The 23,626-nt window shown below is 45.3% G+C and overlaps 1 protein-coding gene across 1 annotated transcript in view; it reads right to left on the bottom strand.

The window, feature by feature from the left end:
- RPGR (retinitis pigmentosa GTPase regulator) overlaps nucleotides 1–23,626 on the bottom strand; it is a 130,846-nt gene that overhangs the window by 85,359 nt on the left and 21,861 nt on the right. The window contains exons 3-8 of the mRNA XM_073566072.1: nucleotides 23,430–23,522; nucleotides 9,878–9,940; nucleotides 8,096–8,254; nucleotides 5,699–5,848; nucleotides 4,434–4,592; nucleotides 1,824–1,979 (exon numbers count right to left, since the gene is read on the bottom strand). Of these exons, the coding sequence (XP_073422173.1) occupies nucleotides 1,824–1,979; nucleotides 4,434–4,592; nucleotides 5,699–5,848; nucleotides 8,096–8,254; nucleotides 9,878–9,940; nucleotides 23,430–23,522 (780 nt within the window). The remainder of the gene's footprint in view (nucleotides 1–1,823; nucleotides 1,980–4,433; nucleotides 4,593–5,698; nucleotides 5,849–8,095; nucleotides 8,255–9,877; nucleotides 9,941–23,429; nucleotides 23,523–23,626) is intronic.

Below are 23,626 nucleotides of genomic sequence, written 5' to 3'. Positions count from 1 at the left end.
CTCCAGGCCCCGGTGCAGCTGCATGACCTGAAGTGCCGTTGTGGGGGGAAAAAATGTAAAGGGGACGCAGCACTGAATCAGTATTGATTAAGGCAGTTTCATGCTCAGACTTGCTGAAGGTCCCAGAGGTTGGACACCAAGCGATCAATATAAGCACTGTCAACTACTCGTACAACTCCTTTTTAAATATATTAGTTAATAGTTAAAAATAACAGTGACGTCGGCGCCGGGTATCCCGATGCTCGTGTGACATTGTCATCAGAGGAAGCAATAAGGTTGCTGCGCTCTCACTACTTCCATTTCTACAAAGGTTCAGACGATGGAAATGAATGCGCAGAAACGTAATATCAGTTGCTGATTGGCTGCAGGGCTTATGGGACATAACAATGTGACGCAAGTCTCGAAAAGACCCAGAGCAGGTACGGAAGGATATTTTTATTTTATGCTATTTTTATTTTATAAGGAGGAGGACTAGTTATCCAGCAATGTGCCATCACATACCTAGAAGAGAACAGCCCTTTAAATACAGCCACATATGGATTTTACCACAGGTTCTGACCATGCACCGGCTGAATGGAAGATGACAGTAGACCACACCGGTTGGGTCTGTATACTTGCAGCTTCAGAGAGTATTTAACCTCTTCAAGACCGCAATACGTATATATAGTATACTAACCTGAGATATAAGAGAATATCATCCCCATAAAGGTGACAATCCAGCAGTTTTCGGCTGTCCACTATATCTGACAACTGAACTTGCCGTATCACAAATTATCGGTGTTGACACCGTCCATATCTGTTTAACCCCTTAGTTGCTGCTGTCAAAAGTGACTACATCAAATAAATGGTTAAAAGATTGTGGGGGCTTGCACTTTAATCTAATTGACACACCGAGATCATGATTGTGTATTCCTGATGTTTGCCATAGCTGTTCATGGCCAAATAGCGGCCTTAGAGTCTCCCGGCTATAGCGGTCAGTTCAGAAGTTAGCGACATTTAGGTGGTAAACAAACACTTTTTCATTCCGGCTATACCACTTTGCATTAATTCCTAAAAATCACCTGAAGGGTTAATAAACTACCTGACAGCGGTTTTCAATATGTCAGGGGGTGCTGTTTTTAAAATGGTATCACGTTTGGGGTTTTCCAATATATAGGACCCCCAAAGTCACTTCAAACCTGGATAGGTCCCTCAAAAAAATAAATTTTGTAAATTTCCTTGAAAAAATGAAAAATTGCTGCTACATTTTTAAACCTCCTAAAAGGCTAACAAAATAAATTACAGTTTAAAAAATTGTGCTGATGTAAAGCCGACATGTGGGAAATGTGGTTTATTCATGTTTTTCTGTGGTATGACTATCTGGATTAAAGGGATAATCATTCAAAGTTTGAAAACTGCAATTTTTTTTACATTTTTGTCAAGTTTCTGATACTTTTATAAATAAACACAAAACATATCAATCTAAATTTACTATTATCATAAATTATAATGTGCCGTGAAAAAACAGTATCAAAATCACTGGGATTTGTTGAAGCATTCCAGAGTTATGACCACATAAAGTGATATTGGTCAGAATTTAAAAAATTGGCCCGGTCACGAAGGGGTTAATGGGCCACCTTTTGTGCGGTCTTTCTCTTGCTGTTTGCAGAAAACTGCAGTAAGAAAGTACAGATTATGCTAAACCACAGCACGTTTCCCAGATGTGGGATATGTCACAATACCAGCACATCCTTTATAGTAAATACAAAGAGTAGAAAAGCAGAACACAAGCAGAAGCCGTGTCAGTGCTTTGTCAGGGGCTCATATATCATGTGCACACTGACCTGTAGTCACTGCAGTGTGGTTTTCTCCACAGGCAACATATCGAATCTTCTGCTGCTTCAAAGTGTGTATTACCTTGGGGGAATTTGTTTCAAAGATATCAGTGCCATGTCCAAGTTGTCCAAACTGACCAAGACCGAATGTACACACTTCTTTATCTGAAAGGATAACAATAAGTCGTGGGTTGTAAAATGATGAACGTCAGCTGGCATAAGTTGTGGGGGATGGACAGCATTTATCAGAATACCAAGAAGTAGGAGACAGATTTAGAGAAATATCAGGATCAGACTACACAGTTTGTTTATAGTCTATTACCATAGAAACATATAGTTGTGAATGGGAGCTGGACACAAAAAAATATTTTATTTAGCTAAGGCTATCTGGAAATATTGCGGATTTTTTTTTAACCAAAAGGCGCACTGAACCTTCAAAAAAAATTACTACAACAGCGGACCTTCCCATTAATACTTGTGCATCATTGTGCATCAGCATCAAGTTGAAACTGGATGATCAATGGCATGGATAACTTTGAAATAAAAAATGGTGGCATACTTCCAACTCTCCTGCGGTACAGTGAAGGCTCTGGAAGAACAACTGTGGTGTAAATTGGCTGCGACAGCCAGGACACTAGTGAAGCACAACATCAGTTAGCGGCCGGAACTGGATCTGGGGGAGAAACTGAGGTGGACATGCCACCATTTTTATATCCGTGGATTAAACACATTTTATTATATTGAACAATCCTTTTTAAGCTATGTGCACACGTAGCGTTTTAAAACACTCACTACAAACCGGACTCCTTCCCAGAAATCGCGCGGTTTTTTTCCCGCGCGATTTCACCGCGATTTTACCGCGATTATGATTGCGATTTTGCCGCGATTTTCGCGTGCGTTATTCAAGCACTTTCCAAGCGATTTGAAGCATCGCTTGGAAAGTGATTGACAGGTTGGTCACACTCGTCAAACATAGTGTTTGACAAGTGTGACCAGGTTTTTACTATTGAGGCCGCCTATGCGGCATCAATAGTAAAAGATAGGATGTTAAAATGCTAAAAAAAAAATAAAAAATCGGGGTATATTTACCTTCCGGCGTCCCGCGCTGCATTCCCGGGCCTCAGCGTTCCCAGTAATGCCTTGCGAGACCTGTGATGACGTAGTCTCGCGTTGCTATAGCGATCTCGCGAGACCGCTAGAGTCACGCGAGACTACGTCATCACAGGACCTTGCCGCAAGGCATTACTGGGAACGCTTAGGCCGGGAATGCAGCGCGGGACACCGGAAGGTAAATATACCCCGATTTTTTATTTTTTATTCTTTTTTTTACAGGGGTATGGTACCCAGGGCCTGGAGGACAGTCTCCTCTCCTCCACACCGTGGGAACCAACCGCACATGAGACGCTTAACTTCCCGCATGGTGGGCATAGCCACATGCGAGAAGTAAGCGATTCTCATGCATTCCTATGGGTGCGGAATCGCGGCAATTCTTTGCGATTCCGCACAAAAGAATGAGCATGCTGCGATTTTTTCCGCGATGCGATTCCGCCGCGGAAAAAAGCGCAGCATTAGCACAGCATGTGCGGAATACCATAGCAATGCATGGGGGGCGTTCTGTACACAATTTATAAGCGTTTTCGCAGCGTTTTCACGCCGAAAATCACGGCAAAAACGCTTAAAAATCGCTACGTGTGCACACAGCCTAAAGGAAATCTGTCACTAGGTTTTTGCCACCTAATATGAGAGCAGTATAAAGTAGAGACGGAGACCCTGATCCCAGTGATGCGACACTTACTGGGCTGCTTAGTCTAGCTTTGATAAAGTCACAGTTTTAACTGTAGGAGATTATCATTAGAGAACTAGTACATGGGCAGAAATCTGTTAGAGATGTCGGCGGAAGGGATTACACAGAGCTCATCATTCAGAGAACTGCTAGATCTGCAGCAGAGACAACAGGGATTTTATCAAAATAACAGCAAGCAGCCCAGTAAGTGACACATCACTGGAATCAGGGTCTCTGCCCCTACATTATGCTGCTCTCAGATAGGCTAGCAACAACGTGGTGACAGATTCCCTTTAAGTATTTTTTGTAGATTCCATAGTACAAACATGCTGTAAGTGTAATGTAAACTATGAGATTTAATACAAAAAGGTAACTGAAAGCGCTCTACTGAGCATTAAAAGAGTTGCATGCAAAATTTTCAGAACTGAATCTACAGATAAATGGCAAATGATAGCTAAATGTGTTTTCCCACCAAAAGCATTTTTGTATATGTACTGAATGAACCATAAAAGTATTACCTACGGAGGTCTGACTGCTAGGACACTAGTCAGGGCTCTTACGTTCCATTCAAGTTAATGAAACGTATGGAAAAAACTAAGCAATATGGATGGCATATCAGGTCGATATGCCATAATAGTAGTGGGAAATCTTTTTGAACCAGTTTTAACTGATGAGAGATAGATGGAGGAGAATCCTTAACATAATTTACCTTCTATAGCATCTATCATATGGGTTTAGCCATCACATAATATTACTCATTAAGAGAAGAAATAACATATGGAAGATGCTTCACATCACACAGACATAATAAATAATATAAATACTCAGTAACAAACCTGTCACTGCGACCGTGTGTCCTCCACCGCAGGAAACCATCTTGACTTTTCTGGATATGCCAGGGACGCGTTGAGGCTTTTTGTGATTTTCTAGCTTCTCAGCAGGTAGGCCAAGCTTCCCATTTTCAGGTTCCCCAAAGGTATATAGTTCTCCGTCTTCTACAAAACAGAAGGTTCAGACATTCAGGCTATACACATGCCTATACGCAATATTAAAGTAAACCTGTCATGTAAAAAAATGCTATCAACCTGCAGATATGGGGTTACTCTGCAGTTTAATAGCTTTCTGTATATGTCTGGCGCCTGCACTGAGAGCCCCGCTGCCAGGAGGAAATTAACTTAAATCCTCCTGGCTTTCAGTCATAGAGACGCGGCCTCAGTCACTGCTCTGTGCATAGTGAGCGGCGGCTGTAACCGCGCTCCCGACACTGACTGACAGCTGACTTGGCATTACTATGCTCTGAGCAGCGACTGCAGCGCCAGCCCACGCCTGTGACTGAAAGCCTGAGGTTGCCGGGAAGAATACAGTTTATTTGCTCCCTGGCAGTGGGCAGCTGCAGAACGCTATTATCCTGCAGATTAACCCCTTATCTACAGGTTAAGAGCGTTTTTTAACATGACAGTTTCCCTATAAGGCAAGATTCTAGGGCTCCCGACATTGCTCTTAATTAAATTCCCACAGGACCCGGTAATATCGATCTGTGATAAACAAATAGAGCCCAAATTATACATGCACAAAAAAAAACAGACAAACAATATCCTAGAGTAAAAAAGAATTAGAAAGGTTAAAGGGGTTTTACAGAAGACGATCATGCGCAATGCCTCTCCATTCATTGTAGTAGGAGCGCCATAAATAGTCAAGCACTGCCCTTGGCAATCTCCAGCTATCCCTTCAGAATGAATATAGCAGTAGTTCGTTCATTGATCTCTGCTCCACTCAGCAGGGGCTCTTCAAAGCCCTGGTTCTCAGCATCGGTGGGGGCCACTGCGGTCATACCCTCCTCAATCGGAAAATTACCCTCTTTCCCATAAATTGGGGATGACTTTTAAAATTGATAACACCCCTTTAATACAAGGATTATACACCCATTTTGACATAGATTTCAAAGTAAGTCCACCAGTCTCATCCCATCTAAGATATCTATTTAACAATCTAATTTGAATCATGAAACCTTGTGACAGTTCCCTTTTAACTATAATAAGGGCCAATCTACTTTCCTTATGGTGGTCATTATTTTACTGGGAAAAAGAGTCATTTGACTTACGTGTTACAAAAGCTGAATGGTAATAGCCACAGGAAATCCAAGAAATAGGCTTCCCAGTATCAATCTGGCGCGGAGTGCAGATGTTTTTCTCATTACCAAGTCCCAGTTGACCTTCTGAATTTTCACCCCACATGTAAAGTTTGCCCTCCGCTGAAATGAGTCAGATATATTGCTGTCTTAATATTTGTTACTAATCATCAACACATTCTCAGTGCGCTGGAGGAACAGAAAACATCTTATGTTATTACCAGTATAACAAGCGGGTTTATTGCACAGGAGATTAGGAGACGGAGATTGCCATTCATTTTACCTTCTACTTACGATAAGTGTGTCTAATACTGTGAAGCCCGCACAGATCAGATTATACTGTCTGTTCAAAAACTAACACTTGTAGTAATCAGGCAAAATGTTCCTTACCGCTTTGTCTTACATACTGTAAGGTCACAGGAAAAGAAGACTAATGGTACATTATTTTTATTTGTATCTTAATCGTATCTTGCCCTAGACATAAAGCCCCCATACAAATTGGACTAATGTCTTACGAAACCACAGACATCAATGGTTTTGCTGAAAGTCTTATAAGAGGGCCACAGACAATTAATTGTCAAGAGACTTAAAGGGGGTTTTCCCACAATCAAAAGTTCATTTTAATCAGCAGATCTTGGAATAATAATAACTTCCACAATTGAATGTATTTAAATAAAAAGTTCATGTGCTGAGATAATCTTATAAATGTGCCTCTGCTGTGTACTGAGTAATGGCCGTGTCTGACTATACAGGAACATGGTCTGATCATACCACAGCTCCTGGGCAGGGGAAGACACAAAAGAGGATACAGACATTACAGCACGGGATCACAGCTGATTCTTTCTGTGCAGTAAAACATTTCTCTGCCTATTTTTAAACAATGTTTTACTTTAAAGAAAGCATCAGATGTGATCCCCGCTGTAATGTCTATATACTCTTTTGCTCCCCTTCCCTTGCCCAGGAGATGTGGTATGATCAGACCATGTTCCTGTACAGTCAGACATGACATGACACAGGACACAGCAGGGGCACATGTATAAGATTATCTCAGCACAGGAACATCTTATTTAAGTACATCCTGTTGCGGACATTATTATTATTCTATGATCTTTTGAATAAAATGAACTTTTGTTGGTTGGAAAAGACCTTTAAGAATCCAACATGTCCGATTTCATATTGCTGATCCCTTTGTTCTCCGAGATAAGCCATGACCAGATAGGTCTAGCAGCAGCTCTCTCATAGACAATACAGGAGCACTTAGCCAGACGAGCATCCCTGTATATTGAAGAGTCGGCAGAGATGGACACAAAACAATGGTTTGCCTGAGAGCCATCAAATGTGTATGGCGGGCTTAGCCCGATACTTCCACCATCCCTGGTCCCTCCTGCTCCATCCCCTGGTCCTTCGCATCATCTTCCTGGAAAAAAACGGCATGTGCAGTGCGCTCGCCGAGATCTGCCGACCGGTACTCGGCAACAATAGGGAATTTTTCCTATTGGTTCCTTTTGATCACTGTGATAGACCCTAGTATGTCTTTGGAGTGTGGGAAGAAATCAGAGTACCCAGAAGAAACCAATGTGAACATGCAGAGAACAAATGCCATGAATATTTAACAGATTTGAGTATCAACTTTGGGATCTGCACCTATCTCCAGAGCGGACGACCCCCGATCCGACTGCTGCAGCAGTGACAGGAGAGATGGCTGCATATGCTCTTCTCTCTCCATTCACTACTACGAGAATTATGAATACAGCCGAGCGTGCTTACTTTCCTGTATTCAGTACTCCTGCAGCAGCAATGATGGGACCCGCATCTATCGCTCATTTATGGTCTATCCTATAGAAATGCTATTGATGTCAATCATGAGACAACTTCTTTAAGAATCCAGTTATTTTTTTTCACTGCGCTGCAAAAGCTAGAATTGTTTTTTTTGTAAAGGCAGCATTGTGGAGTATATATGATATATTGGGCAACAATCATACTTATTTTCAAGCTGCCCATTACAGCGTGTACCAGCTGTGTAGTCCCTGTGGGCCCGCTGAGATAGCGGCGAGAGGTAAAGCCCAGGTGGATGGAAGAGACGGTGGAGAGGTAAAGCCCAGGTGGATGGAAGAGACGGTGGAGAGGTAAAGCCCAGGTGGATGGAAATGTCAAAGTGAACGATAATTTGAACCCACACAAGATTTGTATGCTAACACTTCCCTAGACGGTAGTCAGACCGCTGTCCTGAAAATCTCAGGAGAAAGATCAGCAAATTCCCTCAGTGGAAGGAGCATCTACATGTGATTATGTCACACTCCAGAAGGTTATACGAGAAATACAAATACGCGACTGTCCCATAGATCAGAGCGTTGTAATGTGATATCCTACCCGTCAGGACTGCAGATGTATTGGATCCAGCCGACAGCTGCTTGATCTTGCACTGCCCGTTAAAGAAAGGAATTTCATGAAAGCTTGATCTTTCCGTAGTGTCACCGAGTCCCAGCTGTCCTTCACTATTCCAGCCCGAAGAGAAAACCTTTCCTTGTGCTACAAAAGACCAAACATACAAGCGTTATTTCCCCCAGACAGATAGTAGTTACTGAACTGCACAGGATTCCTGCTCCTCATCACACTGCACGGCGACCTTCAGACACAGCAGAATCACTCAGCAGTCCTCATGTACGGCAGAGACTAACAAGACCATGCTCCAGATGCTTCAGGATCTGAGCCTTCAAAGATCTGAGCTTGTTGTCAGCTAGTTCTACATCACTGCAGGATGACACTCGTGCAGATATCCTTTATGCATCTGCTAAAACACAGATGTGGGGTCACAATTGGTTATACCACCGAAATCTGTCACAAATTTTTGGACAAGTAACATTTTTGCCATAATGCTTGACTTTTCAATGTTTTTGAGCTTTCAAAAAGCAAACAAAAAAAGTTGGTGGCGTTTTGTGGAATTGTATAAAGCCTCCTCCTTAGCAGGAAGATTTAAGTGCTATTCCCCCATAAAAAAACATGTTATCCACTATACACTGGATAGGCGATATCTTGCTGATCACTAGATGTCAGATCCCACTGATGCCAAGATTGAGGCTTTATAAAACTGGGAACGGGGCTCCGCATCCTGGATGGAGCAGAGGTGTGCTTGCTCAGCCTCTGCTCCATCTATGGTCTATGGGACTGCTGGAAATTGCTGAGCATTGCACTCAGTAGTCCGAGTGGAGGCCATGCAATGTAGAATAAATTATGATATAAATTTAGGCTTTCTCAAAGCAGATTTGCCTTTCTGTAACTCGGACAGGCAACGGGTATTTCCATCTCAGCTACTGGCCACGGCTGAGATGAGAATATCTGTGCATAGCTAGCCACCACAGGCAATTTGGGCGATGGAAATTGCCAAGAAGACTTTGCCATGCGGTTTCTGTAACACCCACAAAAGTAAAAGAGAGATAAGGTCATGGGAAATGTTAAATTATATTACTTTTGTTGCATTTTACCACTGGACTGTGGACTATGACCAACTATGAAACAATGGTTTAAGTGATTTCTCCTCTAGTTAGTGTTCGCTCAATATCTCAAGACTGCAGGGTAAAAACAAGGTAGGAATTGAATGTTATTTGTAGAACCTCATTAAGATTATTGTGAATCACTGTAAACTTTTCTGCATTCACGTGTCCATGACCATGCTGCGGACCAATGGGCAGCCTGAAGGATCCAAAGGGAACATGGCAAAGGCATATTGGGTGCACTTGTTGCGGTAGGAAAGATCATTAAAGGGAACCTGACAGGAGAAGAATCAGACACTGACGATGTGTATGTTTTATTCTGTAGTGCTCTGGTGTTTCAGAGAATACACACCTTGAAAAGCCTATTAAAGTTATTAAATAAATTGCTTTACAGTCACAAAATGTTTGCAAAATTGAACACAAATTTGGCGATTGTTGGAGCCTTTCACATTATTTTTGGCTAGCTCCGCCAAAACGGGTGAAGTCAGGGTAGAACAGGAGCGTGATGACACAGCTCGTCTAATTCGTAGCTGTAGCGTGCAGCGGGAATATGCGGTCCGGTTCCTTTTAAAAAACTAAACTTTTGTTTCGGACTTAAATACTGGAATCACATTCACTCACATCATGCAGAACAATAGCTATATTTTTACAAAAAAAATACCTGTGGAAACCAAAGTGTGATTTCTTCCACACGCTGCAAGCTTTATTTTTTCAGATTTTAATGCTGTAAAACACAATAGTGTGATATGTTAATTTTGCAGAAGAGACAGTGACGAATTTACATCTCTGGACTCAACCAAGTAAGTAACACCTTTGAGTGCCCGGATTTTAAAGGGAACCGGCTGGTAGCTTCCTGCTGCCCGAAGTACAGTCAGCCTGAATCCGAGACCGACTCTATTATTGTAGCCATGTCTGTGTCACATAGACTCGAAGATGGCAGCTGGTAAGGATGTGAGTGGGAATATTAGTCATGGAGGTGAGTCCCACTGACTTCTTACAACCCCGTGTACATGCAGGGATAGCCTGTTTGTTAGGCAATCCCTGCATGTGTTTCGGCTGTCTAACAGCTGTGAGACATGCAGCCGCAGGGACTCGGACGTAGTATTCAACAACGCAAAAGACACTCATTCAGCACCCGAGCATGCTCAGATAACACCTTATCCCAACCTGTTCGCTCATCACCATTTACAATGTAAACTGTATACATTATGATATCGACTTCTTAGACTTGATGAAGCTGGTGTACTTACTTCAGAAATCCATGATAAGAATGGCTGAATAATCCTGATATTTCATAAGTGAGAAAGTTGATAAATGCACTCAATCTCAGCCCACCCAGCCAGACAGCAGCAGCTTGTACTCAGCAATGGGAGGGAGGAGGGACCCTGATGAACTGTCAATTAGCCGAGGTGAGTGATATTACAGTAACGGCTTGTTCATACAAGTGTATAATCGGCCTGTGTGCTGTCCGTATGCACAAAGACTACAAACCACACACTGATCAATGTGGTAGATCACGCGAACGCATTTACAAAAGAACTGATGGTCCAAAAAAAATCTCAGTATGAACTACGTTGATCCATATTTCGGATATTATATGTCAATGAATGCACAAAAAACGGGTCACATGGGTTACCATTCATATGTTCACTGATACATTTCACTTATTAATAAAGGAAACTATGTTTGGCCTTTTATTATTTATTAAATTATCAAAAATCAGGCACCATACGGATGGCACTCAGATGTAAAAACGGACATACAGATGAAAAACGGACAATTTTGTAGCCTCTAGTGTGAACCCTGCCTGAGTACACCAGCTTCATCAGGTACAAGAGACCGATTTAATGTTGCGTGCAGCTTGTGCAGTGCTCTCTCGTGACAAAGTATCAGTCTGTAACAACAGTTATGGAACATATTGCACACAGTTTTAGTACTGAATTCAATGGGCCGTGAAAGCAATCAGACAACTTTCCTTGAACAAAAGTAATTAAGGAATTGCATCAATATAATAATCATACAAATGTATATAAATGGCTCTCCTTTAAAATGAGTTTGAGGAATCACCATTCAAAACATACACAGCATAAAATGTAGGAATTGCAAATCAGCAAGGTATCAGAGGTATAATGCAGGAAACCTGGCTGCCCGAGGTTCGGGACGGCAAGAGAAATCTGTGATCACGGGAATCACGTGGTAGATTTCTTCCCTGAGACAGCAGTGATATATTCCCTGCTATAATAATTTCAGGAAGCTTTAGAAGGAATCAACAAAGATTATGTGCGTCTGTTCCTTAGTATGAATGACAAGCTGGAGCGCAGCTCTGGAGATCTGACTTTGACCGCACCATCTATAAATCAGAGGACGGGCAGCCGGATGATGTTAGTATATACTTGTCACTGCAGTATCCTAATATAAAATTATCACAATCAGTTAACTGTAATAATGAGGTAAGCTGGGCAGCACAAAAAAAACTCCCCCCATGGTGTACACACACAGCTCTGCTACATTAACGCACACCTGCACACACACAGCTCTGCTACATTAATACACACATACAGCTGACATATCAATACACACAAAGCTCTGCTTTATCAATAGACATACACATACCCATGTCTGCTACATCAAGACAAACACATACACTCACAGCTCTGCTACATAAATTCAAGCACATACACACACATATGTCTTACAAAACACACACATCTCTGCTACATTAATACACATCTCTGATAAATCACATCTCTGATAAATATAGCCACCCAAACCCAATAAATTGCTATATGCAGAATTATTTTTCAGCCACATCTAATGTGTCTCTCCCGATTTCCCGGTACACCAGAATGCTTGTGTCCTCTATGAGATTCCACTGGCCGTTTATCATCTCCCAGGGAACAAAAGGTTTGGCCAATGAAATTCAACAGGCCTTTTCTCACAATATTATTTGTGAGGGGGGTTTGGGAGACTTCCATACACATTAGATGGTGCACAGATCCTGCTGAAATTTGAGTGTTGGATGACTTTCATCCTTAAAGGCCCAGTCACACATAGCGATCTCGCTAGCGAGATCGCTGCTGGGTCACAAATTTTGTGACACAACAGCGATCTCACCAGCGAGATCGCTGTGTGACAGCGATCAGCGACCGGCCCCCCTGCCGGTATCGCTGATCACTGCAGGAAAGCCCAGGACATTTCTTTGGTCGCTGGGCTCCCGTTGGCCAGCACGCATCGCTGCGTGTGAATGGCGGGAGCCCAGCGATCAGCTGGTAACTAATGTACACATCGGGTATCCAAGGGATGCGCGTCCCTTGGATACCCGATGTGTACCTTAGTTACCAAGCGCGCTGATGCAGGTACCTGGTAACTAACGTACACATCGGGTATACAAGGGACGCACGTCCCTTGCATACCTGATGTGTACGTTAGTTACCAGCTGCCTGCATCAGCGCGCTGGTAACTAACAGAACACAGCGATGCCGCGCACTCGGCATCGCTGTGCTAATCGCTGGTGAAGCTGTCTGTTTGACAGCTCACCAGCGATCACATAGCGACTTACCAGCGATCCTGACACGTTGATATCGTTGTCGGGATCGCTGGTAAATCGTCATGTGTGACGGGGCCTTTAGAATAGAGCTCAGTACAGTCGTGGATTTTCCATTGTGGCATAAGGACTTGACAGGTAAGGATTTGACAGGTGAGGGTTGCCACATCCCTGTCCCGCCCCAGATCCGCCTACTTTGTAGGAGATATGGGCAAAAATGGCCTGAGAATGCCCCAAGTCACAAAATTTAGCCCTGCCTGCCGCCTGGTGTTTCACCAAAATGTTGAGACTTTTTAAAGCTTTTTACGCCACAATTCTGGTGTAAAAGCTTTGATATGAATTGGGCCCCATGACTTTACGTTATTTACAGTGGCATGTAAAAGAATGTGCACCCCTGGTTCAAATGACTGCTACTGTGAACAGGTAAGCAAGTTGAACATGAAATGATCTCTAAAAGCCCTAAAGTTAAAGATGACACATTTCCTTTGTATTCTAGGCAAAAATATAGATTTATTTTTATCTTTGGGTTTGTAATTAGTGACAGAGCCAAATTCTTGAAATCTGACCAGTGTCACTTTATGTGGTGATAACTCTGGAACACAACAAATCCCAGTGATTTTGAGATTGTTTTTTCATGGCACATTATACTTTATGATAATAGTAAATTTAGGTTGATATGTTTTGTGTTTATTTATAAAAAATATCAGAGACTTGAGAAAAATGTAAAAAAAAAATTAGCAATTTTCAAACTTTGAATGATTATCCCTTTAATTCAGATAGTCATATCACACAAAAACATTAATAAATAACATTTCCCTCATGTCTACTTTACATCAGCACCATTTGTAAAATGTTCTTTTATTTTCTTAGCATTTTAGGAGGTTTAAAAATGTAGCAGTAATTTTTCATTTTTTAAAGGAAATTTACAAAATTTATTTTTTAGGGACCTATCCATGTTTAGGCTATGTGCACACGGTGCAGATTCTGCTGCATATACGCAGCAGAATTGCATGTGATGTACAGTAGCATTAAAGCATATGTGAAACAAAATCCGCTGTGCACATGCTGCGTTTTTTTCCGCGCATATTTGGTGCGGAATGAAAAACGCAGCATGTCACTTCTTTTGTGCGGTTTTGGTGTAGTTTTCCACCTGCTCCATTCTAGAAATCCGCAGGTGGAAAACCGCAGTGGAAAACCGCACAAAACATGCATTAAAACCGCACAAAAAATGAACTAAATCCGCAGGAAAAATGCAGGTCATTTGATCTGCGTATTTAGAGAATTCTGCGCGGAAAATTCCTAAGCAGAATACGCACCGTGTGCACATAGCCAAAGTGACTTTGGGGTCCTATATATTGGGAAACCCTCAAAAGTGATACCATTTTAAAAACAGCACCCCCTGACATATTGAAAACTGCTGTCAGATAGCAGCCAGACTCTAAGGGTACGTGCACACGCTGCGGAATCCGCTGCGGATTAATCCGCACGGATTTTGCAAAAACCGCAGATAATCCGCAGGTCCAAAGACCTGCGGATTATCTGCGGTTTTGCCTGCGGTTTGGTCCTGCGGATTCACTATCTCCACAATGGTGGAGATAAGAACCCGCAGCGGTTTCCGCAGAAAGAATTGACATGCAATTCTTTCTGCGGATTCAAAACCGCAGCAAATCCGCGCGGATTTGTCCGCAGCGTCCGCACAGCGGTTTTTTATTCCCATTCATTTGAATGGTACTGTACACCGCAGCTAAAACTGCTGCGGGTCCGCAGCGGCCAAAAACGCTGCGGAAACGCAGCGGAATCCGCAGCGTGTGCACGCAGGGTAAGGCCGCTATTTGGTCATGAATTGTCATGGCAAACATCAGGACCACACAATCATGATCTCAGGGTGCCAATGGGGATAAAGAGGGAGACCACACACTCTGTTAACCATTTATATGATGTAATCACAATTGACAGCAGCATCTAAAGGGTTAAACAGATTTGGACGGTGCCAACACTGATCGTTTTTGATACAGCAAATTGTCAGCTACAGTGTACAGCTGACAGCTGCTGGATTGTCACCTGTATATGGGGAGGCTATTCTCTTATATCTCAGGTCAGTAAAAAGACGTATTGGCGGTCATTAAGGGGTTAAAAATGACAAAAAGGAAAAGTTTGGGCACCCTGCATGGTTAGTACTTAGTAGCACCCCCTTTTGAAACATGGATTGAGTGAGAACTCACCGTAAAATCTTTTTCTCCGAGACGCTCATTGGGGGACACAGAGACTGTGGGTGTATGCTTCTGCCGCTAGGAGGCTGACACTAAGTGAAAAAGAGAGGTTAGCTCCTCCTCCGCAGTATACAGCATCGCGCCTATTGCGGGCGGAAATCAGTTTGGTGCCAAAGTAGTAGGAGGACAACAAAATCAGCCTTAATACAGGTACAACATGTCCAAAGAAAAAAACACCACCCTTATATCAAATAAGTAAACATATATTAATTTAAACAAAACAAGAGCCAACTTGGCTAATAGGGTGGGTGCTGTGTCCCCCAATTAGCGTCTCGGCGAAAAGGATTTTACGGTGAGTTCTCACAAAAATCCATGTTTCTCCTTCGCCTCATTGGGGGACACAGAGACTGTGGGACATCCTAAAGCAGTCCCTGGGAGGGAGATTGACTCACCGATCCAAGCTACATGCACCTCTTGTTTAAAGGTGCGCCACCACTGCTTGGAGAATCCTTCTACCCAGGCTTGCATCCGCTGAGCCCTGAGTATGGATATTGTAATGTTTGGCAAATGTGTGCAGGCTGGACCAGGTTGCTGCTTTGCAAACCTGTCCCATCGAAGCTGGATGCCGAAGCGCCCAAGAGGCGCCCACTGCCCGAGTAGAGTGCGCTCTGAGCCCTGCTGGAATCAGGGTGCCTCTAATGCGGTAGGACTCCTGCATAGTCAAACGAATCCATCTGGCTATGGTCGATTTTGAGGCCGCGAGTCCCTTCCTGCACCCTTCGGGGAGCACGAACAGCGTGTCCGTCTGACGAAAGGGTGCCGTCCTCGACACGTATCTCCGGAGGGCTCTTACCAGGTCTAAAGTGTGAAGCGCCTCTTCCACACGGTGCACCGGTGCTGGACAAAAAGAAGGCAAAACAACATCCTCATTAATGTGAAATGAGGACACGACCTTCGGGAGAAAAGGAGGGGCTGGTCTGAGCACCACTTTATCCTTATGGAAAGTGAGGAACGGAGCTCGGCAGGATAGGGCCGCCAGCTCCGAGACCCGCCTGATAGAAGTGATGGCCACTAGGAACACCACTTTCCAGGAAAGGTACCTCAAAGAAACCTCCTGAAGTGGTTCAAGTGGAGCTTCCTGCAGAACACTTAGTACCAGGTTAAGGTCCCAGGCATCCATAGGCGCTTTATAGGAAGGTACCAAATGGGAGACTCCCTGGATGAAAGTCTTCACCTGCAAATTGGTAGCAATTCTGCACTGGAACAAAATGGATAAAGCCGATATCTGTCTCCTGAGGGAACTCGGGGCCAAGCCCGAGTCTAGGCCCGACTGGAGAAAACCCAAGATGTTGGGGGATCGAGAATCTCAGCGGAGAAACACCGCGGCCTCGACACCAAGCGAAGAACACCTTCCAGGTGTGGTGGTAAATTCGTGCTGAAACAGGCTTCCAGGCGTTAATCATTGTAGCGACCAACTTGCTCCCGAACCCTGCCTGGGTTAGAATCCAAGATTCAACGGTCATGCCGTCAAACACAGGACCCCTGAGTTCGGGTGGCAAATCGGCCCTTGAGAAAGTAGATCCGGGCGCTCTGGTAGACGCTAAGGGACGTCGGCGAGTAGCAGCATTAGATCTGCGTACCACACTCGACGAGGCCAATCTGGGGCCAGCAGGATTGCCGGGACACCTTCCGTCTTGATCTTCTTGACGACTCTTGGAAGAAGTGGCAGCGGGGGAAATAGATACGGGAGGCGAAACTGGTTCCATGGCAGAACCAACGCATCCACAGCGATTACCTGCGGGTCCCTGGCCCGAGCGACATATGTGGGCACCTTGGCGTTCACTCTGGAGGCCATCAGGTCCACATCCGGTGTTCCCCACCGCTGACAAATCTGCTGGAAGACTTGGGAATGTAGAGACCACTCTCCAGACGCAAGACCCTCCCGTCTGAGAAAGTCTGCTGCCCAGTTTTCCACGCCCGGGATGTGAACTGCCGAAATCACCGAGTGGTTTGCTTCAGCCCACTGAAGAACATGCCCCACTTCGTGCATGGTTGCTCTGCTGCGAGTGCCCCCTTGGTGATTTATGTAATTCACCGCCGTGGCGTTGTCCGATTGAATTCGCACAGGGCGGCCTGCTAGAAGGTGCCAGCCGAATTGCACGTATCTCCAATAAATTGATCGGGAGGCGTGCCTCCTGTGGCGACCACCATCCCTGGGTTGTGTGGTGGTGAAACACCGCTCCCCAGCCGAGGAGACTGGCGTCGGTTGTCACCACCAGCCAATGGTCTGGGGGAAATGGTTTCCCCTGGGTCAGAGAGGAACTGGTTATCCACCATCTGAGAGACTGCCTGACCTGAGAGGACAGACGACACTGTCGATCGAGTGTGAAAGGGTTCTTGTCCCAAGCTGACAGGAGGGCGTGCTGCAGGGGGCGAAGATGGAACTGGGCGAACGGTATCGCTTCCATTGCTGCCACCATTTTCCCTAGAATCCTCATCCCAGATCAGATGGTATGAGGGACTGGTTAGCGAAGTGCCCGGACTCCCTGCCGGAGAGCCAGTACCTTTACCGGAGGGAGAATCACCAACCCTCGGCAAGTGTCGAAGATCATTCCTAAGAAGGAGATTTTCTGAGCTGGCACAAGGGATGACTTCTTCGCATTGACCAACCACCCTAAGCGGGCAAGAGTATCCAGCGTGATGCTGACATTTTCCTCACATGCCCGTATTGACGGGCCCTTGACCAAGAGGTCGTCCAGATAAGGCAAGATGACTGTGCCTCGAGAATGCAGTATGGCCATGACAACTGCCATAACCTTTGTGAACACCCTGGGAGCCGTGGCTAGCCCGAAGAGTAGCGCTACAAACTGAAAATGTTGATCGTTGATGGCGAAGCGTAGGAACCTCTGATGAGGAGGAAAAATGGGAATATGCAGATATGCATCTTGGACGTTTATTGAGGCCAAGTATTCTCCCTGCTCCATGGCCGATATGACTGAATAGAGAGACTCCATTCGAAAATGTCTGATCCTGATGAATCTGTTCAGAAGCTTCAGGTCCAACACAGGCCTGACCGACCCGTCCTTTTTGGGAACCGCAAAGAGGTTGGAATAGAATCCCTGAGTTCTTTCGTGTTCCGGCACTGGAATAATGACTCCGTTGTGCTGGAGCGATTTGATGGCTCCCAATAGAGCCCTTGCCTGGGCATCTACCCTGGAAAGCCGGGAAAGAAAAAACCGTCTTGGAGGGCATCTGACAAATTCTATTTTGTAACCTGAGTACACCAATTCTTGTATCCATGCGTCGTGAGCGACGTTGGCCCAGACATGGTGAAACCAGAGTAGGCGGCCGCCCACTCTGCTGGTGTCGTCTGGTAAAGGCCTCAAGTCATTTGGCCGATGATCTTTGGGATCTGGATCCTCTCGATCTGGCCTGTTGAGCACGCATTCTCCCCAATGGGTTGGCTCTATATGAGACCTGCCGCTCCTTATCCTGGTTGGGACGGCCTGAGGCGGCGGAATTGGGCCCTGTAGTCCACCCGGAGTTGCGAAAGGCCCGAAAATGTGCCTGAAAAGGGTGACGAAAAAGCTGTTTGACCTTTTGTTAAGGGAGAAACCCGCTCTTTCCTCCTGTGGAGTCGGAGATAAGTTGGTCCAACTTTTCCGCAAATAGGCGGCCGCACTGATAAGGCAGGGAAGTCAAGGACTTCTTAGAAGTAGAATCGGCTCGCCATGTCCTCAACCACAGGGCTCTTCTGATAGAGATTGCATTAGCGGCAGCAAATGTCGAACAATTGGCCGCATCCAAAGACGCATTAATTACATAGTCTCCTGCCATCGCCATCTGACCTGCGACCTCCGAAATCTCTGCAGGTAGATCCTGTTCCTGCGCGATCTTGTTTAATGTTTCTGACCATGATATCATAGCCTTAGCTACCCAAGTTGCTGCGAACAAGGGAGTGAGTGCAGACCCTGACGCCTCATATACTGACTGAGCTAGGCTCTCAATAAGGCGGTTCGTGGGATCCTTAATCGAGGAAACACTAGAGACAGATAACAGGGTCTTAGTGGCCAGGCGAGAAACCGGAGGATCCACTATCGGAGATTCCATCCATTTTTTACGGAGGTCCGGAGCAAACGGATACCTTGTTTCGAGTGCCTTTTGACCCGAAAAACGCCGGTCTGGACGTTCTCTATTCCGCTGCACTATGTCCTCAAACTCAGGGTGAGAGGAAAAAATTCTGTGTGGCGCTTCACTCGCTTAAATGCCACCTTATGCCCCGTAGCCACTGTGGAATCATCCTCAATCCCCAGGGTCTGATTGACGGCTTCTATGAGGCTGTTCACTGTTTCACGTGACCCTGAAGTATCCAGGTCAAGTGGCTCATCTGAGTCGCAATCCGAGGTCTGCTCACTATCAACCACTGGTGACGGGGAGCAAGAAGCAGAGCTACACGGATGCCAAGGCACCGGATGGACTGGGCGACACCGTGTGGATTCGTTTCCTCCGGGTCTGCCTGGAGTGAGAGCGGCCCCTGCAGGCCGGAGGCTCTAGTGAGGTGGAGGTTCCCTCTAAGGCCGGCGAGCCACAGTCCCTGCCCTTATCTGGGGCTTGAAGGGACTCTATTGCTCTCGTAAGCGACGCCATGGATTGTGACAGTGATCATGCCCACTCTGGGAGATTTGACACATTGGTGGTGGTCGCAGGGGAGGGCTCCTGGGCACGTTCGGAATCGCAGGCTTCGCATAAACGCTTGCTCTGCGCCCGCGGAAACGCAGCCCGACAAGAGATGCACGCAGCGTAAAAGATCGTGTGCGTCTTTGCCTTCTCGCACATGCTGTATCTGTCCGCTGCTGGGTCTATAGGTCTATTTTACCTGTAGCGTGGCCTCTCGGGTACTTACCCCAGTCCTGTGCCCCCCCCCCCCCGACGTGGATCTTCCATCAAATCGCGCGCCGACATATGTGGTGCCTGTGAAAACGGGCCTAGGGGCGGTACTCCGTTTTGCGGCCTAGCTGCGCTCCGAAGCCGGGGCCTCGATTTCTACCATCGCCCAGTGCAGGGCGGGCGGAAGTGACGCGTGGCCCCGGGGGCGGGACTTCCGGCCGCGGCCTCAATTTTTCCCCCTACCGGACCGGGGGGGGGGCGCGGTATGGCGCTACTGACCGGTGACCCAGGCTGTCGCCTGACGTATCCTCTTCATGGCTAGCACTGCGGGCTCCAGCCCGAAGTCTTCCAGGAGCCCTCCAGACCCTCTCTCCGATGATCCTCTTCCGCCTGCAGCGCAGGTATGTGAGGGGGTCTTTGACAAAAAACAAATAGGATGGTGCAGGCACCCTAGCTCCATCTAACCCCTTCAGGGGGTGAGGAGAGGGACCGTCCGCCACCTTGCAGCACCGCAGTCTGAGCATTGGTGGAGCAGTGGGGGCCGCACGGGGACTAGTCTTGTGCCTCTGTACAGCCCATGGTTTCAATACCTAGGGGTGGTGAGGGCTAAGTCCGGCATTGTGTCCCACGTCGCAGGAGTGGATACGTGGAGGCGACACTCTCACGTGCTCGCCTGTTGTTGGTTTGGGGAAATCGGACCCTTTCAATAGGATCCGTTGCCCCTGTCACCTCTTCATGGGAAAAAGATGAAGAAAAGGTCTGGAGAAAAAAAAACAGACGTGTGCCTCCATGGACACTAAGCAAAAAACTGATTTCCGCCCGCAATAGGGGCGAGGGTGTATACTGAGGAGGAGGAGCTAACCTCTCTTTTTCACTTAGTGTCAGCCTCCTAGCGGCAGAAGCATACATCCACAGTCTCTGTGCCCCCCCAATGAGGCGAAGGAGAAAGTATCACAGCTTGTAAACGCTTTTTGTAGACAGCCAAGAGTCTTTCAATTCTTGATTGAGTGATTTTCATCGACTCTTCCTTGGAAAATTCTTCCAGTTCTGTGAGATTCCTGGGTCGTCTTGCATGCACCGCTATTTTGAGGTCTAGCCACAGATTTTCAATGATGTATAGATCAGGGGTCTGTGAGGGCCAGTGTAAAACCTTCAGCTTGTGCCTTTTGAGGTAGTCTATAGTGGAATTTGACGTGTGTTTAGGATCATTAAACATTTGTAGAGGTCATCCTCTTTTCAACTTCAGCTTTTTTACAGATGGTGTTATGCTTGCATCAAGATTTTGTTGAAGTTTCAATTAACCCTTTTCGATTTGAGGAAAGGGCAACTTGAAAACGCTTTCCTATCTTCTTCTAGCCGTCTGCTTTGTGGGCCTCTACTGTTTTCATATTCAGAGTGCTAGGCAGCTGCTTAGAAGAACCCATGGCTGCTCTTTTTTTGGCAGAAGATTAGAGGACGCTGAGTTTTTATAAAGCTGGGATATTTACATCACCTGGCCTTTCCCAATGATGATAGTGAACAAGCCATAACCCTAACAGGCTAATTAAGGTCTGAAATCTTGGTCAAAGTTATCTGAGCACACAAATCTCCAAGGGTCCCCAAATCTTTGCATCGGCCCATTTACCTTTTTATCTTTTTTAATATGTAAAAGATGAAAATATATACATATTTTTTCCTAAAATAAAGGAAATGTGTCATCTTTAACTTTAGGCCTTTTAGAGATCATTTCATCTTCAACTTGCTTGACTGTTCACAATAATAATAATTTTGAGCAGGGGTGCCCAAACTTTTACATGACACTGCATGTATTTATGTAGAGTTGTTTGTGCTCCAATCTTATGTGAAACCACAGACGATATTGTAAAGTAAGAATGCATAGATGGAGCAGAAATGAGTGCGTTCTGCAGACCTCACTCTACAGCCAATCGCTAATCCCCTCATGCCTGATCATGCGCTTGAGTAGCGGACCACTAAACCGTTTGCTAATACAAGATACCATACAGAAGAGTGCATATGCCTCATAGAGATCCATCAGTGATCGGCATCCTGGAATGCCCCAGTTCTCGGGAAGGTTTTAGCTGCAGACTTTACCCCTTAAAGACCAGGCCTGGTCAATTAATTTTTTTTTTTTCATTTTTCATCCATTCATTAAAAAAAAAAAATCATAACTTTTTTTTTTTATTTTTCACTATAGCTGTAGGAGTTTCTGCCCTTCAAGGATAAAGTTGTATTTTTTTAGAACGATTTGATGGGTCACATTTACTTTATTGATTAGGTTTTATTAATTTTTAGAGAAGGGGCATGCCATGTCGATACCTCTGCCGCGAGTCGCAGCTCGAGCCTGGCGGTGTGTGACAATCAGCTGTGATCTTGTGAGTACAGTGTACAGAACCCATGAGACCCTCATAGCGGATATATTATTCATGGCGCAGGAAATATCAGCATCTCATAAAAGATATGTATCCGTCGTGGGTCATTAAGGTGTTAACACTGTCTGTTAATACAAGATAGGATACAGAAGAATGTGTATGCCTTACAGGTATAGCCCAGTGGTCCACGTCCTGTAATGCTCCAGTTGTCAGGAAAGTCTTAGTGATGGTATACTATGTAGCTATAATCACTCATACATAATATATGTGCCCGCGCACAACATACTGAATAATACAAAGTTGGAGAAAACCTGGTTGCCATAGCGACCAAAAAAAAACCTCAACTGGCAACAAAGTTTTCTCACAGCACTCCATGAATCTTGTGGGTGCGAGCTTTCACTAGTACCAAATTCCTGCAGGCTATTACTGTCCATATTCACCGCAGAACGGCCGACAGAAATGCATTTCTGCCTGCAAGGGTTTTCTATAGACTGCCCTGCAGTGGACAGGGGACTGACCGGCAAGTGCGAGGTCACGGAGGGATGACCAGCGGGCACCACTCCATATATGGACATGCCCATTGCTATACACTGACAACATGTGGCGCTAACCTATGCAAGTCAATATCCTACCTCTTCACTGGATCAGAAACTGCAAATATTATTAATCTTTGTGATCTATGCACTTGATCTACATATTTTTATGAAGTATTCATATATATGATACACACAGAGGATGTGATATATAATAGTTGGCTAAGCTCTTTAATTGAAAAGTAGTATATACAGTATGTCCCATTTCCGAGTACTTACCGTATTTTTCGGACCATAAGACGCACTTTTCTACCCAAAAATTTAGGGGTAAAATGGTGGTGCGTCTTATAGTAGAAATGTACTTACAGTTAGCGTGGTGGCAGCAGGAGTCGGGCGATTCTTCCGGTGGTCCGACACTGCAGGGCGATGATCTCGCTCCCATTCCAGCCTGGTGCGTCTGTTTCAGCGGTGCTGCGGGAGGCTCCGGAGACATGGTGCGCCAGTTTCAGCATGCTCAGTGCCGCGGGGGGCTCCTGCGATATTATGTGAAAGCCCAAAGTCCCCGCAGTTCTATTGCCTTGCTTTGATGCTGTGGCCTCCAGGAAAATGACCTCCTGAGGCGGCAGGATAACAACGTTGCAGAACATGGAGAAGCCTCAGACCTTCTTACCTTTGACACAAGTTGGTTTGGTGATGACATTTCCAGACCCAATTCCTAGTTGTCCGTTAATGTTGCTGCCAAAAATGTAAAGTTTCCCATTTCCTAATCAGAAAAGAGATAACATTTTACTATCAATTTGTAAATGTAAATTGAGGTAACGTTCTGAAAGTCTTTAGAGGTCGAGTTAATGGAAGAGCGCTCGGCTA

Source organism: Dendrobates tinctorius, unplaced genomic scaffold (assembly GCF_039654945.1).
Source record: "Dendrobates tinctorius isolate UK_male_01 unplaced genomic scaffold, ASM3965494v1 ptg000016l, whole genome shotgun sequence".
In the NCBI taxonomy this organism is placed as follows: Eukaryota; Metazoa; Chordata; class Amphibia; order Anura; family Dendrobatidae; genus Dendrobates; species Dendrobates tinctorius.
This window is presented reverse-complemented; position numbering and strand designations above follow the sequence as displayed.